Below are 26,195 nucleotides of genomic sequence, written 5' to 3'. Positions count from 1 at the left end.
CCAGCAAGTGCCAGATTGGACAGGGTTCTGTCGTGTACCTGGGACACCTGGTGGGCGGAGGTAAGGTGCAACCCCTCCAGGCCAAAATAGAGACCATCTTGGCTTGGGAGCCCCCCAAGACCCAAACAGAGGTCCGAGCTTTCCTCGGCCTCACTGGGTATTACCGCCGGTTTGTCAAGGGATATGGTACCATCGTAACCCCCTTGACAGCATTGACATCTAAGAAGCAAACTCGCAAGGTTATATGTACAGCTGCTTGCCAGGAGGCATTTGACACGCTGAAACGTGCGATGTGTACCGCTCCAGTACTCGCAACTCCAGATTTCAGTAAGGAATTCATTGTACAGACAGACGCCTCAGAGCACGGCATAGGTGCGGTGCTCTCGCAACTCAACACCGAGGGCCAAGATCAACCAGTGGCCTTCATCTCCAGAAGACTCCTCCCTCGGGAACGGTGATGGAGCACCATTGAGAGAGAAGCCTTCGCGGTGGTCTGGGCTCTGAAGAAGTTGAGGCCATATCTCTTTGGAACTCACTTCCTCATTCAGACCGACCACCGGCCCCTTCGCTGGCTCATGCAGATGAGAGGCGAAAACCCCAAGTTGTTGAGGTGGTCCATTTCCCTACAGTGGATGGACTTTCGGGTGGAACATCGGCCCGGAGTTGACCACGCCAATGCTGACGGTCTATCCAGGTTTTTCCGCCTTAGCGATGAGATCTCCCTAGAGGTTGGGTAGCTCTCCCCTCTTTCGGCTGGGGGGGACGCGTGTTAGACCTGTCATGCCTAGGGAGGTCCCCCCTCTATTTTTGATTGTGCCTCATTTTTTCCATCCTCATTTTTATGTTGGACCTAGGTCTCCGGGCGCCCTTTCATTTGCCAATCAGTGTTAAGGTGCAGGTGCTCCATTCTCCCAAGATGGCTGCCACAGGCCCCTGCTACTGCAGAGTGGTCTTTACTAGTAGCACCCTAGCTGCCAGGAGCTGGCTGGAACCCCACAACAATGTTGCGACACCAGCCCGCCTTTTTTGTCCCATAGGTAGAATGGGGAAGCTCCTGGAATGTGCTGGAACCTTCTAGAAGGGAGGTGGGGTTTTTACTTTTGCCGCCTTGGATAGAGGTCACCTGACCTAGGGCTACTTAAGTGAGGGAGGGAACTTTTTCTAGTTAGTTGGCCAGTTGGGGTAAAGCAGACCTGGAGGATCCACGCAGGAATTTTAGGCGGTAGGGTCTAGCCAGGGACTTATGCCTCTGAAAGTGACAGGACTTAGGTACTGCCTTTTAAGTGAGTGAGGGATCCTGTACAGCCCACTGATCTAGCCCAGTGATAGGAGAACCCAGGGGCCATCTGCTAAGCTTGACTAGGAAGGAATTAGTCACCAACTCAATCCCTAACCCCAAGGAACAGAACCCCCCAAGGGCGCCAGTGACATCTGCGCCGCAAGAACTGAATGCTGAAACTTCATGCCAGAACTGAATGCTGAAACTCCATGCCAGAACTGAATGCTGAAACTTTATGCCAGAACTGAATGCTGAAACTTCATGCCAGAACTGAATGCTGAAACCGATTGTGGAAACTGCATGCCAAGACTGAATGCTGAAACTTCACGTTACGATTGAATGCTGGACTGCTGGGGATCAACCAGGTACTAGCGCTGTGACCCCTGCACTCCCCGACCTGGCCTGGGATCCCCTGCGTCAGTCCCCTGTCGAGCGCTGAGCTTACAGCTCTCCCGCTTAATTGGTCAACCCCCCACCCGTCCCCCCCCCCCCCCGGCCTGGGGACCTGAAGCGTGCTCACCGCAGCGGACCGGAGGCCTGAAGTGTGCGCCCTAATCGAGTCGGGGCCCGCGGAGAAGCCCGGGGCCCCGTCGCTGCCGTCGCAGCTGCTGTCGGAAGCGTGAGAGGCTGTGACCTGTCCCCCGGCTGCGGAGCGCCTTGAGTGCGGGGCCCGGAGACGTGACGAACGCCGCCGCAGTGAAGATTCCCCCCAGGACGCCGAGATCGAGGTAACCCCCGGGGGCTGGGAGGTAGCGTGGCCGTGCGGAGGCCTGGGACTCACCCCCCTGCTCCCCGGGAGGCTGGTGGAAGACCCGGTGCGCCCCCCGTCGATCGGGAGCGGCACCGCACTCCGAGACTCTGGTTCCCCTCCGTGGGATACCCCCTGACATCGGAGACTCTGATTCCCCTCCGTGGGATTGCCCCCCTTGCTGCTAGACTGCCGCGTAAAAGGGGACCAAGTGCCTACGGCCTGATTATTACGAGTAGCGCTGTATTCCTAAGCTCTGCTCACCAATGCTAAATGTTTGATTATTACGAGTAGCGCTGTATTCCTAAGCTCTGCTCACCAATGCTTAATGTTTGATTATTACGAGTAGCGCTGTATTCTTAAGTTCTGCTCATCAATGCTTGATGCCTGATTATTACGAGTAGTGCTGTATTCTTAAGCTCTGCTCACCAATGTTTAATTTTTGATTATTACGCGTAGCGCTGTGTTCCTGAGTTCTGCTCTGAAGTGCCCCATGCTGGATTATTACGAGTAGCGCTGTGTTCTTAAGTTCTGCTCTGAAGTGCTTAGTGCCTGGGTATTCCGAGTAGCGCTGGATCCTCAAAGTCTGCGCTTAAGCGCTAGTAGTCTTCCATGTGTGGCGCTACATTTTCCAGCCCTATTTCAAGCGCTGATAATCGCTAGATACCGCGCAAGGTACCCACGGCAGGTTGAAACGCTAGTGGTGGGAGGGGCGCAGCGCGCTGGTTAACCGCTGTGTTTACCGCTCCCCCAGGTTCGCCAGGTATTGCCAATGGAACTATGATGAATTGCTGATGAATCTGACGCTAATGTATTCAGGTACTGCCTATTGCATCATAATGAATTGCTGGTGAATCTGACGCTAACGTATTCAGGTACTGCCTATGGCACCATAATGAAATGCTGGTGATTCTAATGTCAATGTATTCAAGTAATGCCCCTTGCCATCTCATGAACTGCATTTGCATCTAACTGCTTAGATAAACTTGTTTGATTTTCACTGAACCTACGGTGTGGCGTCCATTTTTGTGTGCGTTTCCTGCTTCAGGGGATGTGTGTGTTGTATGGTCGCTTTACACTTAAGCCTTCGGTTGCCCAACCGCTCGAGTCACGTTACCCCCTTAGGGCTTGGTGACCCCAGGTCTTACACTCTGGTTCGCCAATTACAATGTTATCTGATATTACTTTTCAGGAAAAATTGAATGGTACAGTACTTACTCAGTCTGATGTCAATCCCAAAGCTTTTGGTGAAACTGAGATTGTCATGCTTGATTATTTCAAGTCAAAGTTATTATTTCTACGTCGACACACCATCACCAAGGTGTATGTAGCAATCAAGGGTAGAAACATAGCAGGTTGGCAAGATCTAGCAAAAATGGGAATTTACTTGAATAATCCTGTTGTACTGGGTGATCTGCCTGAAGGTTACGTAGAAGAGGACATGTGTACTGTAGATACTATAATTGACGCTAATAAACTTTCTTTTACAGACACCTCTCCAGATATTGAAACCATCATTAGCCTATTTCCCACAGTCTTAAATGACAAAATAGGTTAAAACCAAATGCTCAACCCGTAGTACCTAAGGTTCGACCTTTACCCCTGAGTGTTATGGATGATTTGAAAAGAGTCCTGAACAATCTCTGTTCAGAAGGAATCATTGTTCCATGTGATTCTTCATCTTGTGTTTCTCCCATTGTTGTCGTACGGAAAAAATCTGGGGAAGTGAAACTTTGTGCTAACTTGCGCTCCTTAAATAGTAACATCATAGTAGACTGTCATCCCCTCCCCAGAATTCATGACCTTTTGGCTGGTCTTGGAGGTTCCAAATTCCTTTCCCCAATTGATTTGCATTCCGCCTATTACCAAATTCCCCTTAGTGTTGAGTCTCAGGAACTTACCACCTTTGTGACTCCATTTTGGTGCATTCAAGTACCTAAGCCTTCCATTTGGTTTATCATCCGCTGCTAGTGTTTTCCAGAGGCTCATGGACACACTTTTTAAAGAAATTCCTGGAGTCCAAGCTTACCAGGATAACATTCTGGTGCTCGCTAGCAGTCATGAGGCCCACAATATCACCTTGTCTAAAGTTCTCTCTAAGTTAAGCACAGCGGGTATGACCATTGGACACAAGAAATATAAGTTTGGTGTTCAAGAACTTGACTATTTAGGACACACACTGTCCCCAGAAGGTATTAAACCTAAATTTTCTTTAATGAAGGCTATTCATGATTGTAGGAAGGTGGATATCTGACTATGGTTACCCCCAAATTTTTGCCTAGTGTCTAGCTGGTTTTTCGACTTAGTTGGCCTGAGATCCTGCCATTCAGGCTCTCAGGCTATCTGCTCTCTCTGTAAAATGGACTCCATGTACCCTAGGTACATACCCAATTGGTTGGATCACCCTGTCAGCCCCTGTACCAGTGTACACTAGGTACCCAGGGCATTGGTGTACCCAAGGCCTGCCAAGGGCTGCAGCATGTATTATGCCACCCCAGGCTTGGCCTAACAATTTGACACAACTGGCTGATCACTCAGCTGGGGTAAGTTGGTGTAATCACCTCTTACTTAGGTGTAGTATACCTATACCTAACCTTAAATGGGACACCTGGTAACCTATAAGTCACTCCTATGGCAGGCCTTAACAATCCTGAAGGCGGAGTGCTTGGTTCCATGTGAGATGGTGCTCTGGCATGAGCTGAGCCTGTCTGCAGTGGTCGGAACAACTTCCTTCTACTGTTTCCAGATATCGTCATACCATATACTCTTAAGTGCATTATGAACCTCGCGGTTAAATGCTAACTTTGGTTTGGCTTTATCAAAACATGTCGAGTAAGGTGTCATACGAATTGGAATACTAACCCCTCGCCAATTCTGGCGACGGGGTTAGCATTCCACCCTTCTAGAGGGACACGACATGTACAGTGCCTGAAACCCGGGTAAAATCAGACATAGCCTCAGCTCCACAAAATGGATGCTGCCACCACAGACACAAGTCTGCCCTCCTGCTGCTGGGAGTCCTTCCAGCTTGGGAGGTGTGGACAAAGGGTTTCCTGCCAGGGGAGGTGCATGCACCACCCCAGACAGGATTTTGTGTATTGGTCAGGTAGGGCTTGAAAGAAACCAGACATGCCTGTGGCTCACAAGGAGCCTCGGGGCATATGCCAGTTCAAACCGGTCCTGGGGCACACCAGTCCCGGGCCTGGGGTGAGCTGGACAAAGGGTTGGGGGTGTAACCACCCCCCTTCCTGGTCCCACCCATAGGGAGGGACCTAGCAGGTAGTCCGGCCCCTAGAATCCGCTTAAAGGTAGGAGCTGTGTCCTAAGACTTCAGACATCCTGGAATCAACTTGAAACTAAGAAGAAGACGGGAACTTCGACATTCTGCTGCACAGAAGACTGAAGAAAATCTCCCCTGTGGTCAGGGAGTGACCACCTTGCTAACGCAAGCACCATCCAGCGAATCAACGTCTGCTTTGCCGCCGCCTCCCGCCGGAGCCCGAGCCCAGAGACTGACAAGACCTGGACCTCCAGACCTCTCACCGCCCGATCCACAGTCCCTGAAAAGAGGAGACCCGTGGAGGCACCGAGACACGTGGAGCCAGCCATCTTGGAACGACTACGACAAGCTGACCAGTGCAACAACCGAGGCTCCCTCCAAGTTGTGCTTTGGGTCCTGAGAAGCCCAACCCTCGAGCAGCATCTGCACCAAAGGTGAGCCCTCCAGCATCTCCACGATCTGCGTGGGGCCCTTCTGCATTTTGCCACTCGACGCGCCTAACCGGTTGCTGGCCCGCTGGCTAGTGGCCATCTTGGCGACGAAATCTACAACAAACACCGCTGGTCTGGTTGCTCCAGACTGGCCCTTGCTCCCCTCCAAAGGAGCCGTTCCTCTGACCTTGCTGGTCAGAACCATCAGCTTAAACTCCTTGCCTACAACAATTGCTTTTGCCAAGGCTTGTTTGCTTCGATCAAGTCGCCGACACCGCCGACAGCTAGAGCCTGCGTGGGACAGCTCGTGACTCGACTCCTGGACGTCGTCGACCTTCAGGGACCACGTGGCTGCAGAGTCAAGCTACACCTTCCTTCCTGTTTGCACCCGACATCGCCTGGTACCCACCTGGTGCCACGCTGGTCACTGGCTAGTGACTGTGAACACTGTCCCCTCTGCTTACAGGTCTTCAACATCTCCGATCCACTCTTGGGTCCACTGCATCTCTCCCGGACCGACCGCCTGCAGCATCTTTGTCTTCAAGCTCAACGGAACAGATAGAAGAAACCCGACGCACTTTGAGGCCTATGCACCTGCTTCCTGTGGGTGAGGTAAAGCTGGTACTCCGGTGCCCAAGTGTAGTAATACATCTCTAGTGCCTGTGTTCCAAATCTTAAGTTCCTAGTTAACCCGGAAGATCCTCTTTGCAGTAACTTTGTACTTTTTACGCACCCATTGAAACCTATGGGAGCACGCGTGTGACTATTTGCTCTGCACACGCCACCCGTGGACCTCCTGGTCACTAACTGACGTTAGCTCCTTGTAGGCCCAGCGATTCTAGAGGCCCTAGGCCTTTTTCCTTTTCTGTTCGTGGTACTTATACCACTATTTTAGTATATGGTTTGAGTGGCCACCAGGGCCTATCCATATAACGTGCAACTTCTGTGTATTCTGTGATAATCTTGTTTGACGATTTGTGCTCCTGTGCTCATAAAGAGACTAGGGGTTACTTTGAGAAATAAATACATATATATTTTGAATATATATCTGTGTGGTGTCCTTTCATTGGTATAAAAGGGGGTTATATTTGGTAAAACAGCTGGCTTAACACGCTTCACGAGTTTAGCCTCAAAGACTGCTTAGCCTACGCTACCACTAGGGCAGCTAGTCCGAAAAGGTTGACTTACAACCACACCATAAGGGTTGCTTGGCATGGTACAAGGTGGTCACTAGAACTAGTGAACAGCATATACCAGGCCAACTTCTCACATTGGTGAGCAGCGGTTGGATTTGAGCTTGCTGTGTTTTACCATTGTAATCTCTTGGTTACCAATTGAAAGATCACATAGGTACCTGTAGGTACATATAAAACAAGATTAGATATACTTAAGTTCTACTGAACTTAGTTGTTGTAGAGCAAAGGGAGTAGCACACCCTGACTACAACTACTAGATAGGTTTAGTAGGTAAACCCAAGTGTAGGTAGATTGCAACACATCCACCCACACTTAAGAGCAATGGCCGGGGCAGAGGGGTCCACTGTACCCATCTCTGTTGAGAGTGACCCCCAGAGGGCACCATCCAGCTTTGCTACCCTTAATCAGAATGAGCTCAGGCATTTGGCAACTCTTAGAGGCCTTAAACAGCCCAAGAACCCAAACTCTGCTGAGCTCAGAGAGCTCTTACAGAATGATGAGAATCAGAGAGCACTCAAGAAAGCTTCCCAGTTAGCCCCCTTAGGGTCAGGAACAGGAGGCCCCCCTTCTGAAGATACTACAGAAGTACCCCTTCCCAATAGTCATCCCTTAGATGAGAACCATACTACAGGGGAGGAAAGTGGTGAGGATACAGAAAGTAGTGATGATGAAGGGAGAACTAGCCCAGTGCCAAGTATTATACTTGGCCCAGCTAAACTAAGGCTATTGGGGACTGACAATGGGTTCCCCCCATTGGATCTCCCCAGTGGACTTAACACAGGGCTTGGGAGGCAAAGGAATCGCTCAGGTGACTCCAATGCTTCTCATGGCTCTAGGGGCTCTCAAGGTCACTCCAGGAGACTGACCACCCCTCAGAGGAGGGAACATGAGGCCAGAATGCAGGAAGCCCAGCTGAGGATCAGGAAGCAGGAGCTAGAAGTAGCCCTGATGGAAGAAAAACTGAGCAAGGCTAGGCAGCATAGAGAGAGTGGGTCTATACCCACTGGTGGCAGCAATGTCCCTAGGGACAAAGATAGGGTCTTTGACAATAGGAACCTGTCCAAGATTGTGCCCCCCTACAAAAGTGGGGATGACATCCACAAATGGATGACTGCTCTTGAGAGAGCCTGCAAAGTGCAGCAGGTTCCTGAAGACCAGTGGGCAGCAATCTTATGGCTCTCCTTTGAGGGGAGAGGCAGAGATAGACTCCTCACTGTTAGAGAAGAGGATGTCAGAAATTACAGAGTCCTGAAGAGTGTCCTAGTTGATGGGTTAGGCTTAACCACTGAACAGTACAGGTTAATGTTCAGAGACACCCAGAAGACACAGACTCAGGACTGGTCTGAATATGTGGAATGTGCCACTAAGGCTTTGGAGGGTTGGTTGCTGGGAAGTAAGGTGTCTGATTATACAGGATTGTACAATTTGATGATGAGAGAGCAGATTTTAAGTAATTGTCAAAACCAGCTTCTCCATCAACACCTGGTAGACTCAGATTTGACCTCTCCCCAAGAATTGGGAAAGAGGGCAGATAAATGGGTCAGGACCAGGATCAGGCCTAAAAACCAGGGTGGTGACCAAAAGAAAGATACCACCAAGCCTCAAGAGAAGGGTGGGGATAAAGAAAAAGAGAAACCTTCCTCAGGGCCCCAAAACTCCACACAGGGTGGTGGGTCCCAAGCTCCCTCCTCTACCACAGCTAAAAAGCCCTACTGCCATGAGTGTAAAACTCCTGGGCATTGGAAAACTGACAGCGGTTGCCCAAGGGCTAAAAACAAAACTGTTCCTCCAATTACTCCTGTCACACCACCTATTACTGTCAGCAGTAATCCCCCAGGTGGTGGGAGTGCCCCCAGAAATCTGGGTGGGTTTACTTGGGGAACACAGGGGGACCCTGGCTTAGCCAATTCCCCTACAGCAACCACTCTTGTCTGTGATGGTGGCATGGGGTTTGCCAACTTCACTGCCTGTCCCAACACTTTGGGTAGGTACAGACAGGAGCCCTACATCAATGGTACAAAAGCTGAGGCCTACAGAGACACTGGGGCTAGCATCACAATGGTGGCCCATTGGCTAGTTCCCTCTGAGCAGCTTTTGCCCGGTTTCTCCTACCAGGTGACTAACATTGATGGCAAACAGAACAGTCATCCCATGGCAGAGGTATGTCTCAGCTGGGGAGGGGTCACTGGCCCTAAAAGGGTAGCAGTGTCCCCAACCTTGCCTGTAGACTGCTTACTGGGGAATGACTTAGAACTCTCAGCTTGGGCTGGAGTTGAACAAGACACCCATTCTAAAATGGTAGGCCTTTCACAAAAGGGTAGGGGGGTTGTGCCATTCACAACCCCTGTCCAAATAGATTTCCTCCCTGAAAAGGTTGGAAGGGCAGTGGTAGCCACAGCCCAGGCACAGACAGACTTCCCTGTAGGGACTGGCAGAGCTGTGACAGTCACAGCTCAAACACAAACTGAGTGCCCCCCTGAAAAGGTTGGCAAGGCTGTAATGGTCTCAGCCTATACTCAGACTGACATAGGTGTAGTGAAGCCTGAAACAATGGATCACTCCACACAAACTGAGAGTAGTGGGGAGGAAGAAAAGTCTCCCTCTCCCCAGACATTAGGAAAAGGTCAGCCTCCTCAGGGATCTGACCTCACCCCTTGTGAAGGAACTGCCCCAGAGGTAGCCAGGCCTGGCCTGGCAGAGCCTCTGATGTCAGTGGCCCCTTCCAAGGTGGGATCCAGTCTGGTGCAGGTAGCCTGCCTCTCTCTACCCTGCCTCAGTCAGCCCAGGGCTGCAGAGGTCAGGGAGGCCAGTGGACCCCCAGAGGGCCCCTGTCCACAAGAACCCCCCCATCAAAAGAATGAGGATTGCCTGGCTAGTAGCCCTAGTCAGGTGATGGGTAAAAACATTCCTGAGGGATCTCCTTTACAGGTAGTTAGGGACCTCCCCCAGGGGGATTCTGTTGGGCACAGGCAAACATGGGACCTTAGGGCCCCAAACCTGACCTGTCCCTCCAGTAAGCCCACAAAAGGGACCCAGCCTCCAGCTTTAGGTAGCCAGAGGCTGACCCTGAGAGCACAGTGCAACTCAGTTAAAGAAAGAAAGGCATCCATGGTGGAGGATGATTGGAGGAAGCTGAGGCCTCACTTTGAGGACACTCACTTCAGTACTCCATCTCAACACCAGCCTTTTACTTTGCCAAGACACACCACAGGTAGGTATTCCCTATGGTGGAGACCCTCTGATACCCTTAGGGTGAGGGATTGCTTAGTGGACCATGAGACAGGGGGTAACCGTGCCAGTGCTGGTTCCTCCTTATATGGCCACTTGGGCAATATAGGCTTACCTGGTCAAGGTCAGCCTTATCTCCCTTCGTTTGGGGGGGGGTTGTGTAGGAAGGTGGATATCTGACTATGGTTACCCCCAAATTTTTGCCTAGTGTCTAGCTGGTTTTTCGACTTAGTTGGCCTGAGATCCTGCCATTCAGGCTCTCAGGCTATCTGCTCTCTCTGTAAAATGGACTCCATGTACCCTAGGTACATACCCAATTGGTTGGATCACCCTGTCAGCCCCTGTACCAGTGTACACTAGGTACCCAGGGCATTGGTGTACCCAAGGCCTGCCAAGGGCTGCAGCATGTATTATGCCACCCCAGGCTTGGCCTAACAATTTGACACAACTGGCTGATCACTCAGCTGGGGTAAGTTGGTGTAATCACCTCTTACTTAGGTGTAGTATACCTATACCTAACCTTAAATGGGACACCTGGTAACCTATAAGTCACTCCTATGGCAGGCCTTAACAATCCTGAAGGCGGAGTGCTTGGTTCCATGTGAGATGGTGCTCTGGCATGAGCTGAGCCTGTCTGCAGTGGTCGGAACAACTTCCTTCTACTGTTTCCAGATATCGTCATACCATATACTCTTAAGTGCATTATGAACCTCGCGGTTAAATGCTAACTTTGGTTTGGCTTTATCAAAACATGTCGAGTAAGGTGTCATACGAATTGGAATACTAACCCCTCGCCAATTCTGGCGACGGGGTTAGCATTCCACCCTTCTAGAGGGACACGACATGTACAGTGCCTGAAACCCGGGTAAAATCAGACATAGCCTCAGCTCCACAAAATGGATGCTGCCACCACAGACACAAGTCTGCCCTCCTGCTGCTGGGAGTCCTTCCAGCTTGGGAGGTGTGGACAAAGGGTTTCCTGCCAGGGGAGGTGCATGCACCACCCCAGACAGGATTTTGTGTATTGGTCAGGTAGGGCTTGAAAGAAACCAGACATGCCTGTGGCTCACAAGGAGCCTCGGGGCATATGCCAGTTCAAACCGGTCCTGGGGCACACCAGTCCCGGGCCTGGGGTGAGCTGGACAAAGGGTTGGGGGTGTAACCACCCCCCTTCCTGGTCCCACCCATAGGGAGGGACCTAGCAGGTAGTCCGGCCCCTAGAATCCGCTTAAAGGTAGGAGCTGTGTCCTAAGACTTCAGACATCCTGGAATCAACTTGAAACTAAGAAGAAGACGGGAACTTCGACATTCTGCTGCACAGAAGACTGAAGAAAATCTCCCCTGTGGTCAGGGAGTGACCACCTTGCTAACGCAAGCACCATCCAGCGAATCAACGTCTGCTTTGCCGCCGCCTCCCGCCGGAGCCCGAGCCCAGAGACTGACAAGACCTGGACCTCCAGACCTCTCACCGCCCGATCCACAGTCCCTGAAAAGAGGAGACCCGTGGAGGCACCGAGACACGTGGAGCCAGCCATCTTGGAACGACTACGACAAGCTGACCAGTGCAACAACCGAGGCTCCCTCCAAGTTGTGCTTTGGGTCCTGAGAAGCCCAACCCTCGAGCAGCATCTGCACCAAAGGTGAGCCCTCCAGCATCTCCACGATCTGCGTGGGGCCCTTCTGCATTTTGCCACTCGACGCGCCTAACCGGTTGCTGGCCCGCTGGCTAGTGGCCATCTTGGCGACGAAATCTACAACAAACACCGCTGGTCTGGTTGCTCCAGACTGGCCCTTGCTCCCCTCCAAAGGAGCCGTTCCTCTGACCTTGCTGGTCAGAACCATCAGCTTAAACTCCTTGCCTACAACAATTGCTTTTGCCAAGGCTTGTTTGCTTCGATCAAGTCGCCGACACCGCCGACAGCTAGAGCCTGCGTGGGACAGCTCGTGACTCGACTCCTGGACGTCGTCGACCTTCAGGGACCACGTGGCTGCAGAGTCAAGCTACACCTTCCTTCCTGTTTGCACCCGACATCGCCTGGTACCCACCTGGTGCCACGCTGGTCACTGGCTAGTGACTGTGAACACTGTCCCCTCTGCTTACAGGTCTTCAACATCTCCGATCCACTCTTGGGTCCACTGCATCTCTCCCGGACCGACCGCCTGCAGCATCTTTGTCTTCAAGCTCAACGGAACAGATAGAAGAAACCCGACGCACTTTGAGGCCTATGCACCTGCTTCCTGTGGGTGAGGTAAAGCTGGTACTCCGGTGCCCAAGTGTAGTAATACATCTCTAGTGCCTGTGTTCCAAATCTTAAGTTCCTAGTTAACCCGGAAGATCCTCTTTGCAGTAACTTTGTACTTTTTACGCACCCATTGAAACCTATGGGAGCACGCGTGTGACTATTTGCTCTGCACACGCCACCCGTGGACCTCCTGGTCACTAACTGACGTTAGCTCCTTGTAGGCCCAGCGATTCTAGAGGCCCTAGGCCTTTTTCCTTTTCTGTTCGTGGTACTTATACCACTATTTTAGTATATGGTTTGAGTGGCCACCAGGGCCTATCCATATAACGTGCAACTTCTGTGTATTCTGTGATAATCTTGTTTGACGATTTGTGCTCCTGTGCTCATAAAGAGACTAGGGGTTACTTTGAGAAATAAATACATATATATTTTGAATATATATCTGTGTGGTGTCCTTTCATTGGTATAAAAGGGGGTTATATTTGGTAAAACAGCTGGCTTAACACGCTTCACGAGTTTAGCCTCAAAGACTGCTTAGCCTACGCTACCACTAGGGCAGCTAGTCCGAAAAGGTTGACTTACAACCACACCATAAGGGTTGCTTGGCATGGTACAAGGTGGTCACTAGAACTAGTGAACAGCATATACCAGGCCAACTTCTCACAATGATGCTTCGCCACCCAAAGATAGGAATGCTTTATGTTCAATCTTAGGGTTGGCTGAATATTGTGCTCATTTTGTGCACGGGTATGCTCAAATTGTGGAACCTTTGAGAGCATTACTTAGGGAAGGTGCTAAATCCAAATGGAGTGACAAATTACAGAGCACTTTCGATAGAGTCAGAATCATCATTGAACAGGCTTCTGCATTCCAACCTTTTTAAGATGAGTTTAAATGTTTTTACAATGTAGATGCAAACTTGTCTGGATTGGGTGCTGTACTTGGGCAATGGGTAGGGGGCAAAGAATATACCATTGCATTTGCTTCCAGATCATTACAACCTGCAGAAACACGTTACAGCACTATCGAAAGAGAAGCACTTGCATGCGTGTTACACAAGTTCAGATCATACATTTGGGGTCATGAATTTGGTGTTTTTACACATCATAAACTACTTATGTACATCCTCATTGGCGGTGGAACAAATAAGGAGTCTGCCAGGTTAGTACACTTACTTTCAACATTACAAGAGTATCATTTTGCTATCAAACATCTGCCTAGTGGGAAGAACTTTAGAGCAGACAGTTTGTCTCACATGTACTTGGAGTGTGAAGAAAATTACACACAAGATACTGAATATGTGGTTGCAGCTGTGGATGCTGTAATGCAATGTGCCCCCATTTCTGAATGCACATGGAAAGAGGAGTATGCCAAAGATCACAACCTTAATACAATCAAATTATTTATTGTTAAAGGCTGTCCAGAAAGTAGGACACTTTCTGATGAAATTTAAAAAATGTCTTTCGTGGCACCTGAACTTTCGGTTGTTGATGAGATGGTGATGCATCATGGTCTGTTCATCCCTCCAGAAAGTTTGCGTAAGGAAATCATCCAGACAGCTCATCATAGTCACCTTGGTATTACAAAAACATGTCAACACCTTAAAGAACATTATTGGTGGTCTTCTCTGGAGAGTAAGGTTAAATCAACCATTGAAAGTTGTGCAGAGTTCCTACTCTCTGACAAAAGGTAGAAAATCATTAACCTAACCCTACATTCTGTACCTTTTCCTGGGGGCCCCTGGGATAAAGTTGGTCTTGACTTCTATGGTCCTTATGAAGTTTTTCCTACTGATAACTGGTTTTTAATCTTAATATTAGATTATTTTTCAAAGTGGATGTTTTATTGGTTTTGTGATGATCTTACTACCGACAATGCCATAACATTTTTAGAGCATATCTTCAAATTGGAGGGACCACCTAAATCAATCGCCACAGACAATGGGACTCACATTATTTCTCAACAAATGTGTACGTTTATGGAGCACCATGATATTCAACATCTCAAAGTAGCTCTTTACTCAACTTCTTCCAATGGCCTAGTTGAAAGGGGGAACAGAATGATCAAGGATGGTGTGCAAACCGCAATATCGTCAAGTTTAGATGTTCATGAGTTCTTAAAGAATAAGATTTGGTCATATAATATGACACCTCATTGTACCACTGGGGTTGCACCTTTCACTTTGCTCAGGGGAAGAAAGGTGAACTCAAATGTGTGTCCCACCTGGCTTTCTAACAAGGGTAACCAAGAAATCGAATCTCTGGACTCAATTTGATCTAGGGTTGAGATTAATCAAAACGCTATAAAGCTTCATTTCGATTCTGGCAAATATTTTAAAGATGAACCTTTGAAGGTGGGTGATTGGGTTCTAATCAATAATCCAAAAAAGTAAAAAAAGGTTTATCAAGGTACTCTTCACCTGCACTTGTCAGTCAGGTAAGCAAAGGTTCTACTGTTTTAGAAAACCGAGGTTGGTGAAACAAAAGGAATTTGGTCCTTATCGCCGACTCACAAGCAGACATCACTAAGAATCGTTCTGCATCTAATGCGGATTGTATTCAATCTTATTGTGGTTACATGATACTGTTGTTTCTAATCCAGTTGCTGGCCCTATGATGTCTAAAGATGTTTCTAGTTCTCTCCAGGAAGTCTCGTTCCCCGAGACTTCCTTGAATGAAGTGACAGCCAACAGAGAGAATGTTCGCTTGAGCAAATTACCTTGTAAACTCAAGGATTATGTACTGGACTAACTACATTACAGGTTGAAAACCAATTGTTACATTTTACAACTTCTTTGTTGTATTCTGCAAATCTCTGTAATGCATGACAAGTTACATTATTCATTGTATTTTTGTCTTTCTGTTGTCTGTTGAAGAGGGAAATGTGATATGTTGCTTGCCTCATTCTCTGTGAGGCAGGCGTATGGAGACTCCTGGAGGCCAAACATGTTATGGTTCAGGTTATGCTCCATGCTCTGTGGCGGATCGGCAACTACGGGTCTCCCAGCAACATGTCAGTTGCGGAGGCGATCTGCAGGAGTCGGATGTCCACGGTTGTGGATGCTTTCTACTTCAGTAATAAAAATCACTTTAACTCACCGCTCCTGGCTAGGATCCTCATACTTCAACCTTCCTGTAACAGGAATCCTATTGCCCTGCCTTCCCCTGCTCGAGCTTGGCTCGGCAGCAGGAGGGCAGAATCATGTCTGGTCAGCAGTAGCCATAGTTTACTGTCTGGGTCTAGAAGACTGGTACTGGGAGCACTGAGGGCATCCCAGAGGAGCTTTAATGTGCATGGAATCATACCTCCCACACCATTTATGGTGTTGTTTAGAGATAGCCATCACGTAATGACGCATGGCCACACTATTTGTCTTAATGGCTGATGCACTTACAACCCAGAGAATTGACTCTGAATGTTGTGGGGGTGTCCTGCTTATGCAGGGGCACCCTCACACTTAGAACCAAGCACCTTACCTTCAGGATTGAAATGCCTGCCTTATAGGTGACTTATAGGTTTTAAGTGTAGTGACCTCATATATATGGAATCTTATATCTGTTGTAAGTGGTGCTAGCAGCAGCTTACACACGCTACAATGGCAGGCCTGTAGTCAGAATTTGAGTGGTCTCCAATGGGTGGCATAATACATGCTTCAGCCCATGGGCAACCCCGGGATACCTATGCCCTGGGTACCTTAGTACCATATACAAGGGATTTACAAGGGTACACCAGTAGCCAATCTGGAGTGTACCTAAGTACTCACCATGTCCATTTTAGGTAAGAAGAATAGAGACTGGGGTCCTGATTAACAGGATCCCAGTCAGACTAGTCAGTAAAACATAATGACACCAGCAAAAAGTGGGGGTGACCATGAAAGCAGATCCTACTTTCCTACAGTGAGTCAGAGTGAGACTAAGTAAGCCACAGTGTACGTCTGAGTGAATCAGAGAATGAGTGAGACAGAGTAGGTCACGGTGAGACTGATTGAATGACACTGATTGAGAATGAGCGAGACTTGGTGATAAGTGAGAATGAGCGAAAACTATTGAGACTGAGTAAAAATGAATGAGACGGAGTGTTAGCGAGACGTAGTGAGCCACAATGGAATAAGTGAGACTGAGTGAGTGAACTGAAATGAGTGGGACTGAGTGAACTAGTGAGACTGAATGAGAATGAGTGAGCGAGAGTCAGACAGAATGAGTGGGTCTGAGGGAGACTGAATGAGAATGAGTGAGACTAAGTTACAATGGGTGAGTGAAGCAGAATAAGTGGGAATGAGTGAGACTAAGTGGAATGAGTGAGCCTGCTTGGGACAGTGAGACTGAGCAAGTCAGAGTAAGTAAAAGTGAGTGCAAGTGCGCATGAGAATAGGTGAATAATCCGAGAATTCAGACTCGCTCACTTGAATTCGATCCAAGGTTTACGCCCTTCATTCACTCTTAAAGGTCATCATTCACCACTGATAAACGTAATAAAGAAACTGTAATTCAACAGATCCTAGGCTATTCAGCCCACCACCCAGACATCTGTGGTTTTGCCTAAAATCAACGGGTGCTCATGTAAAGCGCTCTGATACCTTCGGGTCTAGTTCGCGCTATAAAAACACTCCGAGGACAAAAAACTTGACTTGCGTTGCTGCCACTGTGCCACATCTATACATAAGCGATTCAAAGTAGAATTTCACAAGAATTGCACATCATATAATCAACGGCTAATAAAAGCTGATAGCCGAAAACCGAGCAGTGCAAACGCGCAGATAGCGCGAACCTATCTATCCAGTTAGTAGGACTTACCATAGAATAGATGCTGCATTATGTATGAAGTTCTGCGCGTCTGTTGTTGCCTGGCAGCCGGGCAGGGCGGGGTTATAAATAAGTCATTTCCTGGAAGTAGAAACAAGAATTCGGCAGCGTCGCAAACGAAAACCAGTATTTTATTTTATAATGCGTGCACGTTCCTGTTGACTGGAATTCACTACCTCCAATTGTTCCACACCCCGCCCTCGTTCACCCACACTGTAATGCAATTCGTTTTGGGAAGTTTGGTCGGAACATCTGTTTAATAACGGAGATTTAAATGTTCGGAAACCTCTAGCGTGTTGTATTTTTTTCGGTTATTGTTCCCACGACTAGAATGTGTTTTTATTAAGAGTTAGAAATTAGAAGACCTCTTAAAACACGCTTTGTCGCTCCATTTAGTGGCAACATAATGGGAGGAGAGCAGCAACCAATCACGATTTGTGTCCCTCTTTTTTTGTCCGTCAACGTCTTAACCATCTTGGGTTTCGTGTGCAGGAAGTTTGTCCTTTGCTAGTTCCCGTACTCTTGGTGTTTGCAACGAATGCTCGGGATAACCATGTTGAAGGTGAGAGGGGGTTGTTGAGGGGAAGGGGATTATGATCAAATAAATCCTTCCTTTAGGAGCACTGAGTTTGCTCCGCTTAAGTCTTAAACGAAACTGTGGACTCACGCCGATGAAACGTTTAAAAGAGTATATTATAGGGTGGTATTCAAGTACAGTCAGCCGAGCAGTGGCCATGTTGAAATCAGGCAAGGAAATAGCTTTAAAAAAAGACGGTTCGCTTCTCACTCGCACTGAGGCTGATCTTAACATGGCCGCAGCAAATAGTGCATGTTTCCCCAGTGTGCGGTCTAGTGTTTTTGACAATTTAACACGCGTGCCTCCAGTTTTGATGGGTTCTGAGATCTGTATATAGTCCCATGGTTACATACAGCACGATGCTCAGAATAAAATACTGGAGATGTAGAAGCAGAACCAAATAAAGTTATATTCTAGGAAATCAATCAATGTTATAAATCATATTGTCGCCTCCTAAATATCAGGGGAGAGTAAGCTCACAACCCCCAAGAAAGGGCTTATCACGAGAAACACGTTGTGGTCTCAATAGGTGAGGACTTGGAAAAATTCTCTTAGTGGAGCATTTTGGTGCAGGAATCTAAAGAAAAGAAAATATCATTCTGTACCTGGGAAAATGACATTACATTTTGCTTGTGCATGAATTGTCTGTGTGCAGGGTGAGACGGAGACAAAAGATATTCATACTAAAAAGCTGTCAGCAAGCAGCAGCAACCATTTTGAGATGATCAAGGCTTAATTTACCAAATGTTAAAATAAATAGAGTATGATTAACATACATGTTATTTATTGTTGTGTTGATCCAGCGCGAAGGACAAGATTTACATATTCTCCTTATGTCACAGACTTATTCACAACAGTTGATTCATTCATTGGTGGGGCCCATAACACCAACACGCTTCTCATCCACACAAACTCACTCGAATCTGTACACAGGAGAAAGGCTGCTGGACCAAGCGGGTACCTTACTACCGATCAGGACTAATTTTCTACTAATTTATATATATACATTCTATATACAGTCTTCAGAATCCTGACTTTATCATCAAGGCACTCCACTGTTTGGTCGATGGACCAACTAGTTGGACTGGTTGATGGTGAATTAGAACCAGCTAAAACCCAATTAAAGTCTAGAAAACATTTGATATCTTAAGCGATTCATTTAAGAACCATAAACTCATTTCTTGTTATTTCGATTTTGTTTATCTAAATCATTTAGCAATTCTTTTAACCTTACATCTATATGCTACAACTCCTAATTTGAACTCTATTACAGGACCGGAGCCTTCGGATTATGCTTCTCTTTCTTTTATTTGCTACTCACAGCAGCCAATGAAAACGTTTTGTATGCAAATAAAACTACATTTCCCATGATGCTCGTCCATACATCACATCCTGTATAGCCCTAGAAGAGCCACTGTATCCTGTTTCTCTTCCTCTTTCTTTGCTGCTCACGCAGAAAGTTAAGTGTTCAAGAATTGTACTAGGTTTACTGTCTAATATGAATTGTTTTATAGATACAATGGGGATTGTTTATAACCATTATTGTGGGTAGTGCTTGTGCGTTTATCGCGCTGAGTTTACCGTTTTACTGTTTTATTTTATGGGCGCGATTTTGCGCTGTGTGCCGCGCAGCTTGACTGCGGAGGGCTCTGACACCAGCGCTAGTACCGCGCTTTGTTTACCGAGCCTCCGGCAGTGTTGGAAGGCTTCTGCCGGCAAAAAATTGGTGCGGTTCCCGCCGGGAGCAGATGGGCGCATTTTCGCGCTGTGTGCCGCTGGGTTGCGGCGTGCTCTGACACCAGCGCTCATATCGCGCTGTGTCTCCAAGCCGGCAAAAAATTGGTGCGTTCCTCGCCGGGAGCAGATGGGCGCATATCGCGCTGTGTCTCCGAGCCTCCGGCAGTGTTCGGCTCCTGCTGGGAGCGTTTTCAAGTTTAGGTGCTCCCCGCCGGAAGCAGCAAATTTCTTTGACGCGGGCGGCCCGATTGGGCCTCAATTAATTCCCGCTGGCCTCAAAGTGCCGCGCTGCCGTTGGTAGCGTTTTTCCCTCAAGGTCAAGTGTTCAATTCATAGTGTTTCAATGTCTCTGTTCTTCGATTACAGATGCAGGCAATATTAATTTTACGATACTGTGCTTACAATGAGTCAGGCAATATTAATTTTACGATACTGTGCTTACAATGAGTCAATGTGGCCTAGTGGTTAAGGTCTCTGACTCCTGTTCCAAACGTTCAGGGTTCGAATCCAGGTTATCCTGGTTGTACTTCAAAGTTCAAAAAATTGCCTTTAGATTTAATTTTGAATCTGTGTTGAATTTTAGGCTTGGTATTACTATAATGAATGTTGTCACTATTCAATATTGCACTTGCTTGTGTGGGCGCGTTAGTGCTAGTAAGTTTGGCCCTCCCGGACCCAGAATAAGGTCTCTCCCGCGGGAACGGCCATGCCGCGCTGCCACTTACTTGCTGCGTAACTAATTGGGCATGCGCGTGTTCAGCATAAAAAAGACTTAGCCCGGCCGAACACAGAATCAAAGCGCTCTCACAAAGAGCGAGCCATACCGCTCCGATGTGCGTAGCCCAATTGGGCTACTTTTGGACGCTTTTGGCCTACGCACGTTGCACGCGCCCCCTCTCTGCTCCGAGGTTCATAGTGCCTCGTAATTTTACATGGAGCAGTTTTTTCCTGGTACGCCTTCCCGGCTGCAACAATAGGCTGGCCCTTGGAGTGCGCACACGCTCCTGGTATTTCAATATGGCTTGACGCCCTTGGGGCTGGAATAATTTGGACTACAGCATTGCTGAGGAGCTGCTACATTAATGATTTTCAACTCTCGTGTGCACAGGGTTGGCTCCCCCTCTACTCCTCCATGACGCTGTGCTTTGCACTACAATATTGAATACAGACATCCTTAGACACTGCATGGGTGGGATATAAGGAGGATGTGATCTATTCTAAGGGAGCGCACAACTCTCCTAGGATAACTTTGTTGACGCTCGGGTTCCCCACGACCTGGAGTCGTTCAACAGGGCCTCAGAAACGACAGTCCCGAATTCGGGGTAGCAAACCTTGATTGACGCCCATCATCATTATTAAGGCACAAAATCCTTGGGCATGATTTTCTTCCAACCTCATTCAATCCGACGGATATTGGCCCGTGTGCGTTCGATGGGGCTCCGACAAAGACACAATAGAGGACACTTAGGGCGCTGCGGTCGGATATTCCTGTTATGGTGGAGGAGTCGCCAGTCGTCGACGCCAGCCTCCTTCTTTCTTACTAGTAGTAAAATAATCACAGACCGGGTTTACCCGGACGTGGCAGGGATGCCAGGACACACACCTAGACATAGTCGGACACAAACAAGGATAGGTTTTTGTATAACGCCTTCTGCGCCATCTCTTCCGAGAGACGCCAATCCTTTCATAAGGATCCCCAATTTTGACGTCATGACTGCGCTGGCCTTGGGCGACGGATCCTCTTTGGGACAGTTTTCGCTACTGGTTGCCCCTACAATATATAGACATGTGTAGCTTTTTTGATCTTTCACGATGCCGGTCCCTTACGGACCATGTTGGGATTCCTACTAGTATTATCAATTCCTTTCCCTTTTTCCCAACATATTCAACTACCCTCTAGCACATAGCGTTCAGGATGGCGTCCAGGTTTCGCCCCCCTTTTTTTCCCTTCCCGTCGTTCGCTGCTGTTACGAACGGATGGTTGTGGTACTTGATGATTTTTCTTCCGGGCTCCCTTCAGCTCTCTAGTGTTTCACCAAGTTGATGTGATAGGTAATTGTTCTCTCCAGGGAACAGGGTATTCTACCTCTCCTTTTTCCCGACGTCAGATCTCCTCTTCGGATTCTGTTTTTTCCTTCAGGCATATAATATGTATTGCTGCTTCCGGCTATAACATCGATATACTTATGTCTCTTGGATTAGACCTTCCAGGATTATCTCGTTCACCTAGGTCTTATACGTTCTACATTCAGGGTTCTCCAAAGGAGCCCATACCGAGGTTATCCATGCAGACGGTTCCATTTTGGGCGATTGCCAGAGTAGTAGTGCGATGAGCATCGTTTATCAAACAGTCTTCCCTGCCTCTCCATTCATTTCAGGTCCTTTTTTCCCAGTCAGGTCGCTTGACGCATCCTACTCGCCATGCACAATATCTTGGCAGTGGGAGCTATCACCCAGTTAGACAGTACGAGGTCCTCTTTCTAGTGGCGTTTCTGAAGGTCTTCTGCCATTTTGCCGGAGTTATCAGATTAGGTCATTGCAGATTTAATTCCATGACAGCAGAACAATCAGTGATTGTAAGCCTTTTAGGGCTCTTGTTCAACAGACCTTTAGCGGCAGGTCTGATTAGTCAGGTGCAGGTACTTCAACGGGAGACCAGATCCATTGAAATAAAATGTTGTATGCCTTGTCCCACGACTGTCGGTGGGACTGAACTATATGCTTCCCTCCGTTTAATAAAATTTTTGGAAAAGTGGACGCATATCATGTCAATTAGCGGAAGTGATCTTAGCAACTCTCGTATGAAAGTTTCCATCTTGTTTTTTCCAGTGCTCCTTGTGACGGGCTGCGACCCGCTTAGAGTGCTCTGTGGCCCTTTTCAATATTCCAGAGTCCTCATTGCAGAAGCACTCGCTGGTAATTGAGGCAGTTGTCTTTTATGATAGATCAAGGAGCTGTAGCTCGAAGGTAAGTCTTGTACCTTTGGGGGCACAGGTCGAAGTTTCGAATCTTGCCAATGCGGTTACAATATTCCCAGGTGGTAAAATACATTTCAGTCAGTTGTCTTTTATGATATAAAGGTTTTCCCAGCAACAACGGAACTTGTCAGATTTACGGACACGCTGCTGGCGTTCAGTAAACATGGGCTTTTCACTTAAACATAATACTTCTCGACAGGGGAGAGCCGGGTTCGTTGGTAAGTACACAACACGTCATTTCTATGGGAGCTGATTTTTTTCTGCATGGTGAAGGTTTTATCTGAAATAATTTCATAGGGATTAGTGTAACGTTCGCTTCACAACGGCCATTTGGCCGTTTCTGCAGGTCATTCTCGGTTAAAGGCAAATTGGTGGGCTTGCGCCGGTAGTCTAGTAGTTATTGAAAGGTAATAGGGTAGCGGAAAACCCCAGACAAGAATATTCCTCTCTGTGGGATGTTCTCGTTTCCTTATTTGATAATGACCAAATAAAACTATGTGGACAAGGAATCGATTATCATCAAGCTGTTACGAGGCCTTTCTACCTGTCGGTGTTCCTACGACAGGAAAAGCCCTTGATTTTGCAGGTACAGTATCTTCTCCAGGAAGTTTCATTTACATGTACTGTCAGGACTAAAGATTGTCAAGTCCTGTTATATATTGAGTTTTCCAACTAATGTAATTTATGTGTGGTCCCATCCCTTACGGCTTACACGAGAGGTACTTGGAATTTATGATCTGAGGTTTGATATAATTGTTGATGATATTACAGAAACCTTTTATTTATTTATTTATTTTTTTTTTTTTTGAAAACCTTTATTTAGCACTGTGTACAAAACAAATACGGGCCTACAACCATCCGGCCGGCCTCGAGACTTCTGAAGCTTGATAGCAAAGTATACGTCCACTCGGTGGCACGGCAGCACATAAAAGCATACGACCTAAGTTGCAAAAAACCCCACGTGCACCGAGTGGCAGGAGACAGTAAGGTTAATTTTAAAAAGTTTTAAATGTAAGGAGATACAGAGCTAGAACGGATCAGTGCACAGAACAGACGATCATACGATAAATGGGTAACATTCAACAGGAGAGTCAACTAACAGTGAACACATCTAAAATGGCGGCACGAAACTATAATACCAGGATATAGATACGCAGCGAAGTGTGCCTCCCAGCCGCTACCCTCCTAACACCAGTCCCCCCCACTGACCCTGGAAAAAGACGTAGGAAAAAGACGGAAGAAAGAAAAAGAAGGCCCATAGAAACAAAAAACGTACCGAAGAAGACCCCCCACCCTACACGCATGCCGAGGCTATGGCCTACCCCCCCCCTAGCTACGTGTCTGTCGCCCCATAGGAACCCGAAATATAGAATTAAGGAAAGAAGAAAGGAAAAAGGACCATAAAGCGGGGAGGAGCCCACCACACTGCCGAACTCCCGGACTCCCGCGCCGCCCATACATCCTGCGCCATGTACAGCACAGTATCCAAAGACCCACGTAAACCCGGTGGTCCCGAATCAATAACACCCAGCACTTCAGTACTTCACAAGTCCTCCCCCCGGCAGAAGAAGGAAACAGGAGGCGAAATCACAGCGACATGTAACAAAAACGGGTCATTAAAAACTACTCGTCCGAAATTGCAAAACGTGTATCAGTCCAGGGCCCCGTATGCCGATCCAACCAAAGCGACAACAGGCATGCCATCACCCCTGTCCGGACCGGCAGATATGATTCAGGCCCGTCCATTGCTGCGAGTCACCTTCAGCCAGGGCAAAGAGACAAGATGGCCGCTCTCGAGGAAAGGGGACAATGAAGACGTATCGTACCGCAGGGTCCCAAACGCAGCAGTAACATGCCACAGAAGCTCCAGCGATAGGTGCATTCAGGGTAACATCTGGCAAGGGAAGTAAAAGGCTAGGTCTCAACAGGTAGTTCGTAGGCAGAGTCACAACGTTCAAAGTGAAGGGTGTCCCTGCAACTGTATCCGTGTCGATGGGTTGACGCGTTACATTGTAGCCAGGAGGACTCCGCGCCACCGTCCCCCCACTCTGCAACATGGTTTCACCTCCCGGAGAAAACATGGGCGGCGGGGGATCCTCCAGCCGGGAACGTCCCGTTGCAAACAGTGCCTCATCGATTCTCCGGGTCAGCGCCCGGCAAGTACTCTGCATTGCCACTTTTAACGCCACGAGGGCGGCCAATACATCCCCACAGGTCGGGTCCCTCTGTACCAAGCATCGGGCCGCACTGTCCCGCTGCTCCTCCGATGCGGCAATCAGCTCCGGGGCACATGGGCGCGCAGACACCGCGAGTCCAGGGTCAGCCAGCGTCTCAGCAAGAAGAGCAGGCGCCATTGTCATCTCCACTGCGGGCAATTAGTGGCGGGACAAAAATGACTATGTATACCGGAGATCCGAGGATGTAGACACCGGAAAAGCTTCGTGCTTCACTCGGAAACTGCACAGGGCGAGAGCGCCCCACGGCCACCGCGAGAACCGGCCGTTCGCCGCAGGAGGACACTTCAAAATGGAGTCCGCTCGCTTTTCTGCAGGGTGGCGGAGGGGAGCTAGTATTAGGGGGCTCCGACGTCGTCCACACCACTGCCAGCGCTCGGGGGAGTCAGACCCGGACGTAAGGGTCTGACTCCAGTCGCACGGCCAGCGTTTTCACCCCCGCGATCACCCGCAGTATTCCAGCTCAGCACCCCGTCCACATCCCTCGGCGTCCAGCGGCGGCCATCTACGCAGGGACCCGTGGGAGCGCCGGAGGTCGTAGTAAACACCGAGTCAGCTACCAAACCCGCCGACAAAGGTGTCAGGAGAACGCCAGTCACTTCAGTGCCGGTAATCCGCGGCGGTTGGGCGGCGCAGGTCAGGAGAATTAATCAGGATTAACAAAGGAAGCCAGACGGTCCACGGAGCCGGGAGCTCAGGCGTCCGTCCCGTCGGCCATCTTGGCTCCTTACAGAAACCTTTTAAATATGTGCCTGCGGCTATGATAGCCAGGTGGGTTGAAGGCAGTTATGCCAGAAGACGATATTCATACTAAATGTTTGGGGTACCGTTGGTTCATGGTGCCATAAGCTCTTATATATTGTATGATGATTTCCAATGTTCAGGACATTCAGGATCTACTGTTTGATTTTTCTCAGTTTCTGTTTAAACAGTTTATTATAAACCGGTGGTGATATAACTATAGTTGTGTTTGGTAAGCGTTAAACTAGCATAATCCGAAGCCTCCGGTCCTGTAATAGAATATAAAATTAGCTAGCATTCGCGCCAAGAATTTTCAATTCTATTAAGGACACGGAGGTGAGGATTATCCCACCCAGTTTATTACACTGTTAATAATAATTACCCACCCACATGTATTGATTATTCTGTATAAGCAGAAGTTACGGGTTTTCCCTGTCTCATCCTTTCAAGTTCTGAAAAAGAAGACTGAGCAGAAGTACTTCTGGCTTAGACGACATAAACTTTCCAGTTTGATTATGGATCTACCATGTTGAAGGAGGATTGTTGGGACGCATGTTCCTTATATTGGACTGAAATCGTTAATGTTTTCATCGACAAGGTTCGAGCAAAGAAAGAGGAAGAGAAACAGGATACAGTGGCTCTTATAGGGCTATACAGGATGTGATGTATGGACGAGCATCATGGGAAATGTAGTTTTATTTGCATACAAAACGTTTTCATT

The 26,195-nt window shown here is 48.2% G+C and overlaps 2 protein-coding genes across 2 annotated transcripts in view; one reads left to right on the top strand and one right to left on the bottom strand.

Annotated features, from left to right (window-relative positions):
• Positions 1-17,349, bottom strand: part of C8HXorf58 (chromosome 8 CXorf58 homolog) — a 714,653-nt gene extending 697,304 nt beyond the window's left edge. The window contains exon 1 of the mRNA XM_085622411.1: positions 17,199-17,349. Within this exon, the coding sequence (XP_085478537.1) occupies positions 17,199-17,201 (3 nt within the window). The 5' untranslated portion in view covers positions 17,202-17,349. The remainder of the gene's footprint in view (positions 1-17,198) is intronic.
• Positions 17,350-17,631: 282 nt separating this feature from the next.
• The window catches only part of APOO (apolipoprotein O), a 999,638-nt gene continuing 991,074 nt past the window's right edge, over positions 17,632-26,195 (top strand). Inside the window, exon 1 of the mRNA XM_085622412.1 lies at positions 17,632-17,769. Within this exon, the coding sequence (XP_085478538.1) occupies positions 17,746-17,769 (24 nt within the window). The 5' untranslated portion in view covers positions 17,632-17,745. The remainder of the gene's footprint in view (positions 17,770-26,195) is intronic.

Source organism: Triturus cristatus, chromosome 8 (genome assembly GCF_964204655.1).
Source record: "Triturus cristatus chromosome 8, aTriCri1.1, whole genome shotgun sequence".
Lineage (NCBI taxonomy): Eukaryota > Metazoa > Chordata > Amphibia > Caudata > Salamandridae > Triturus > Triturus cristatus.
The sequence above is the reverse complement of the archived record's forward strand: the minus strand, read 5'-3'. Positions and strand labels throughout refer to the sequence as shown.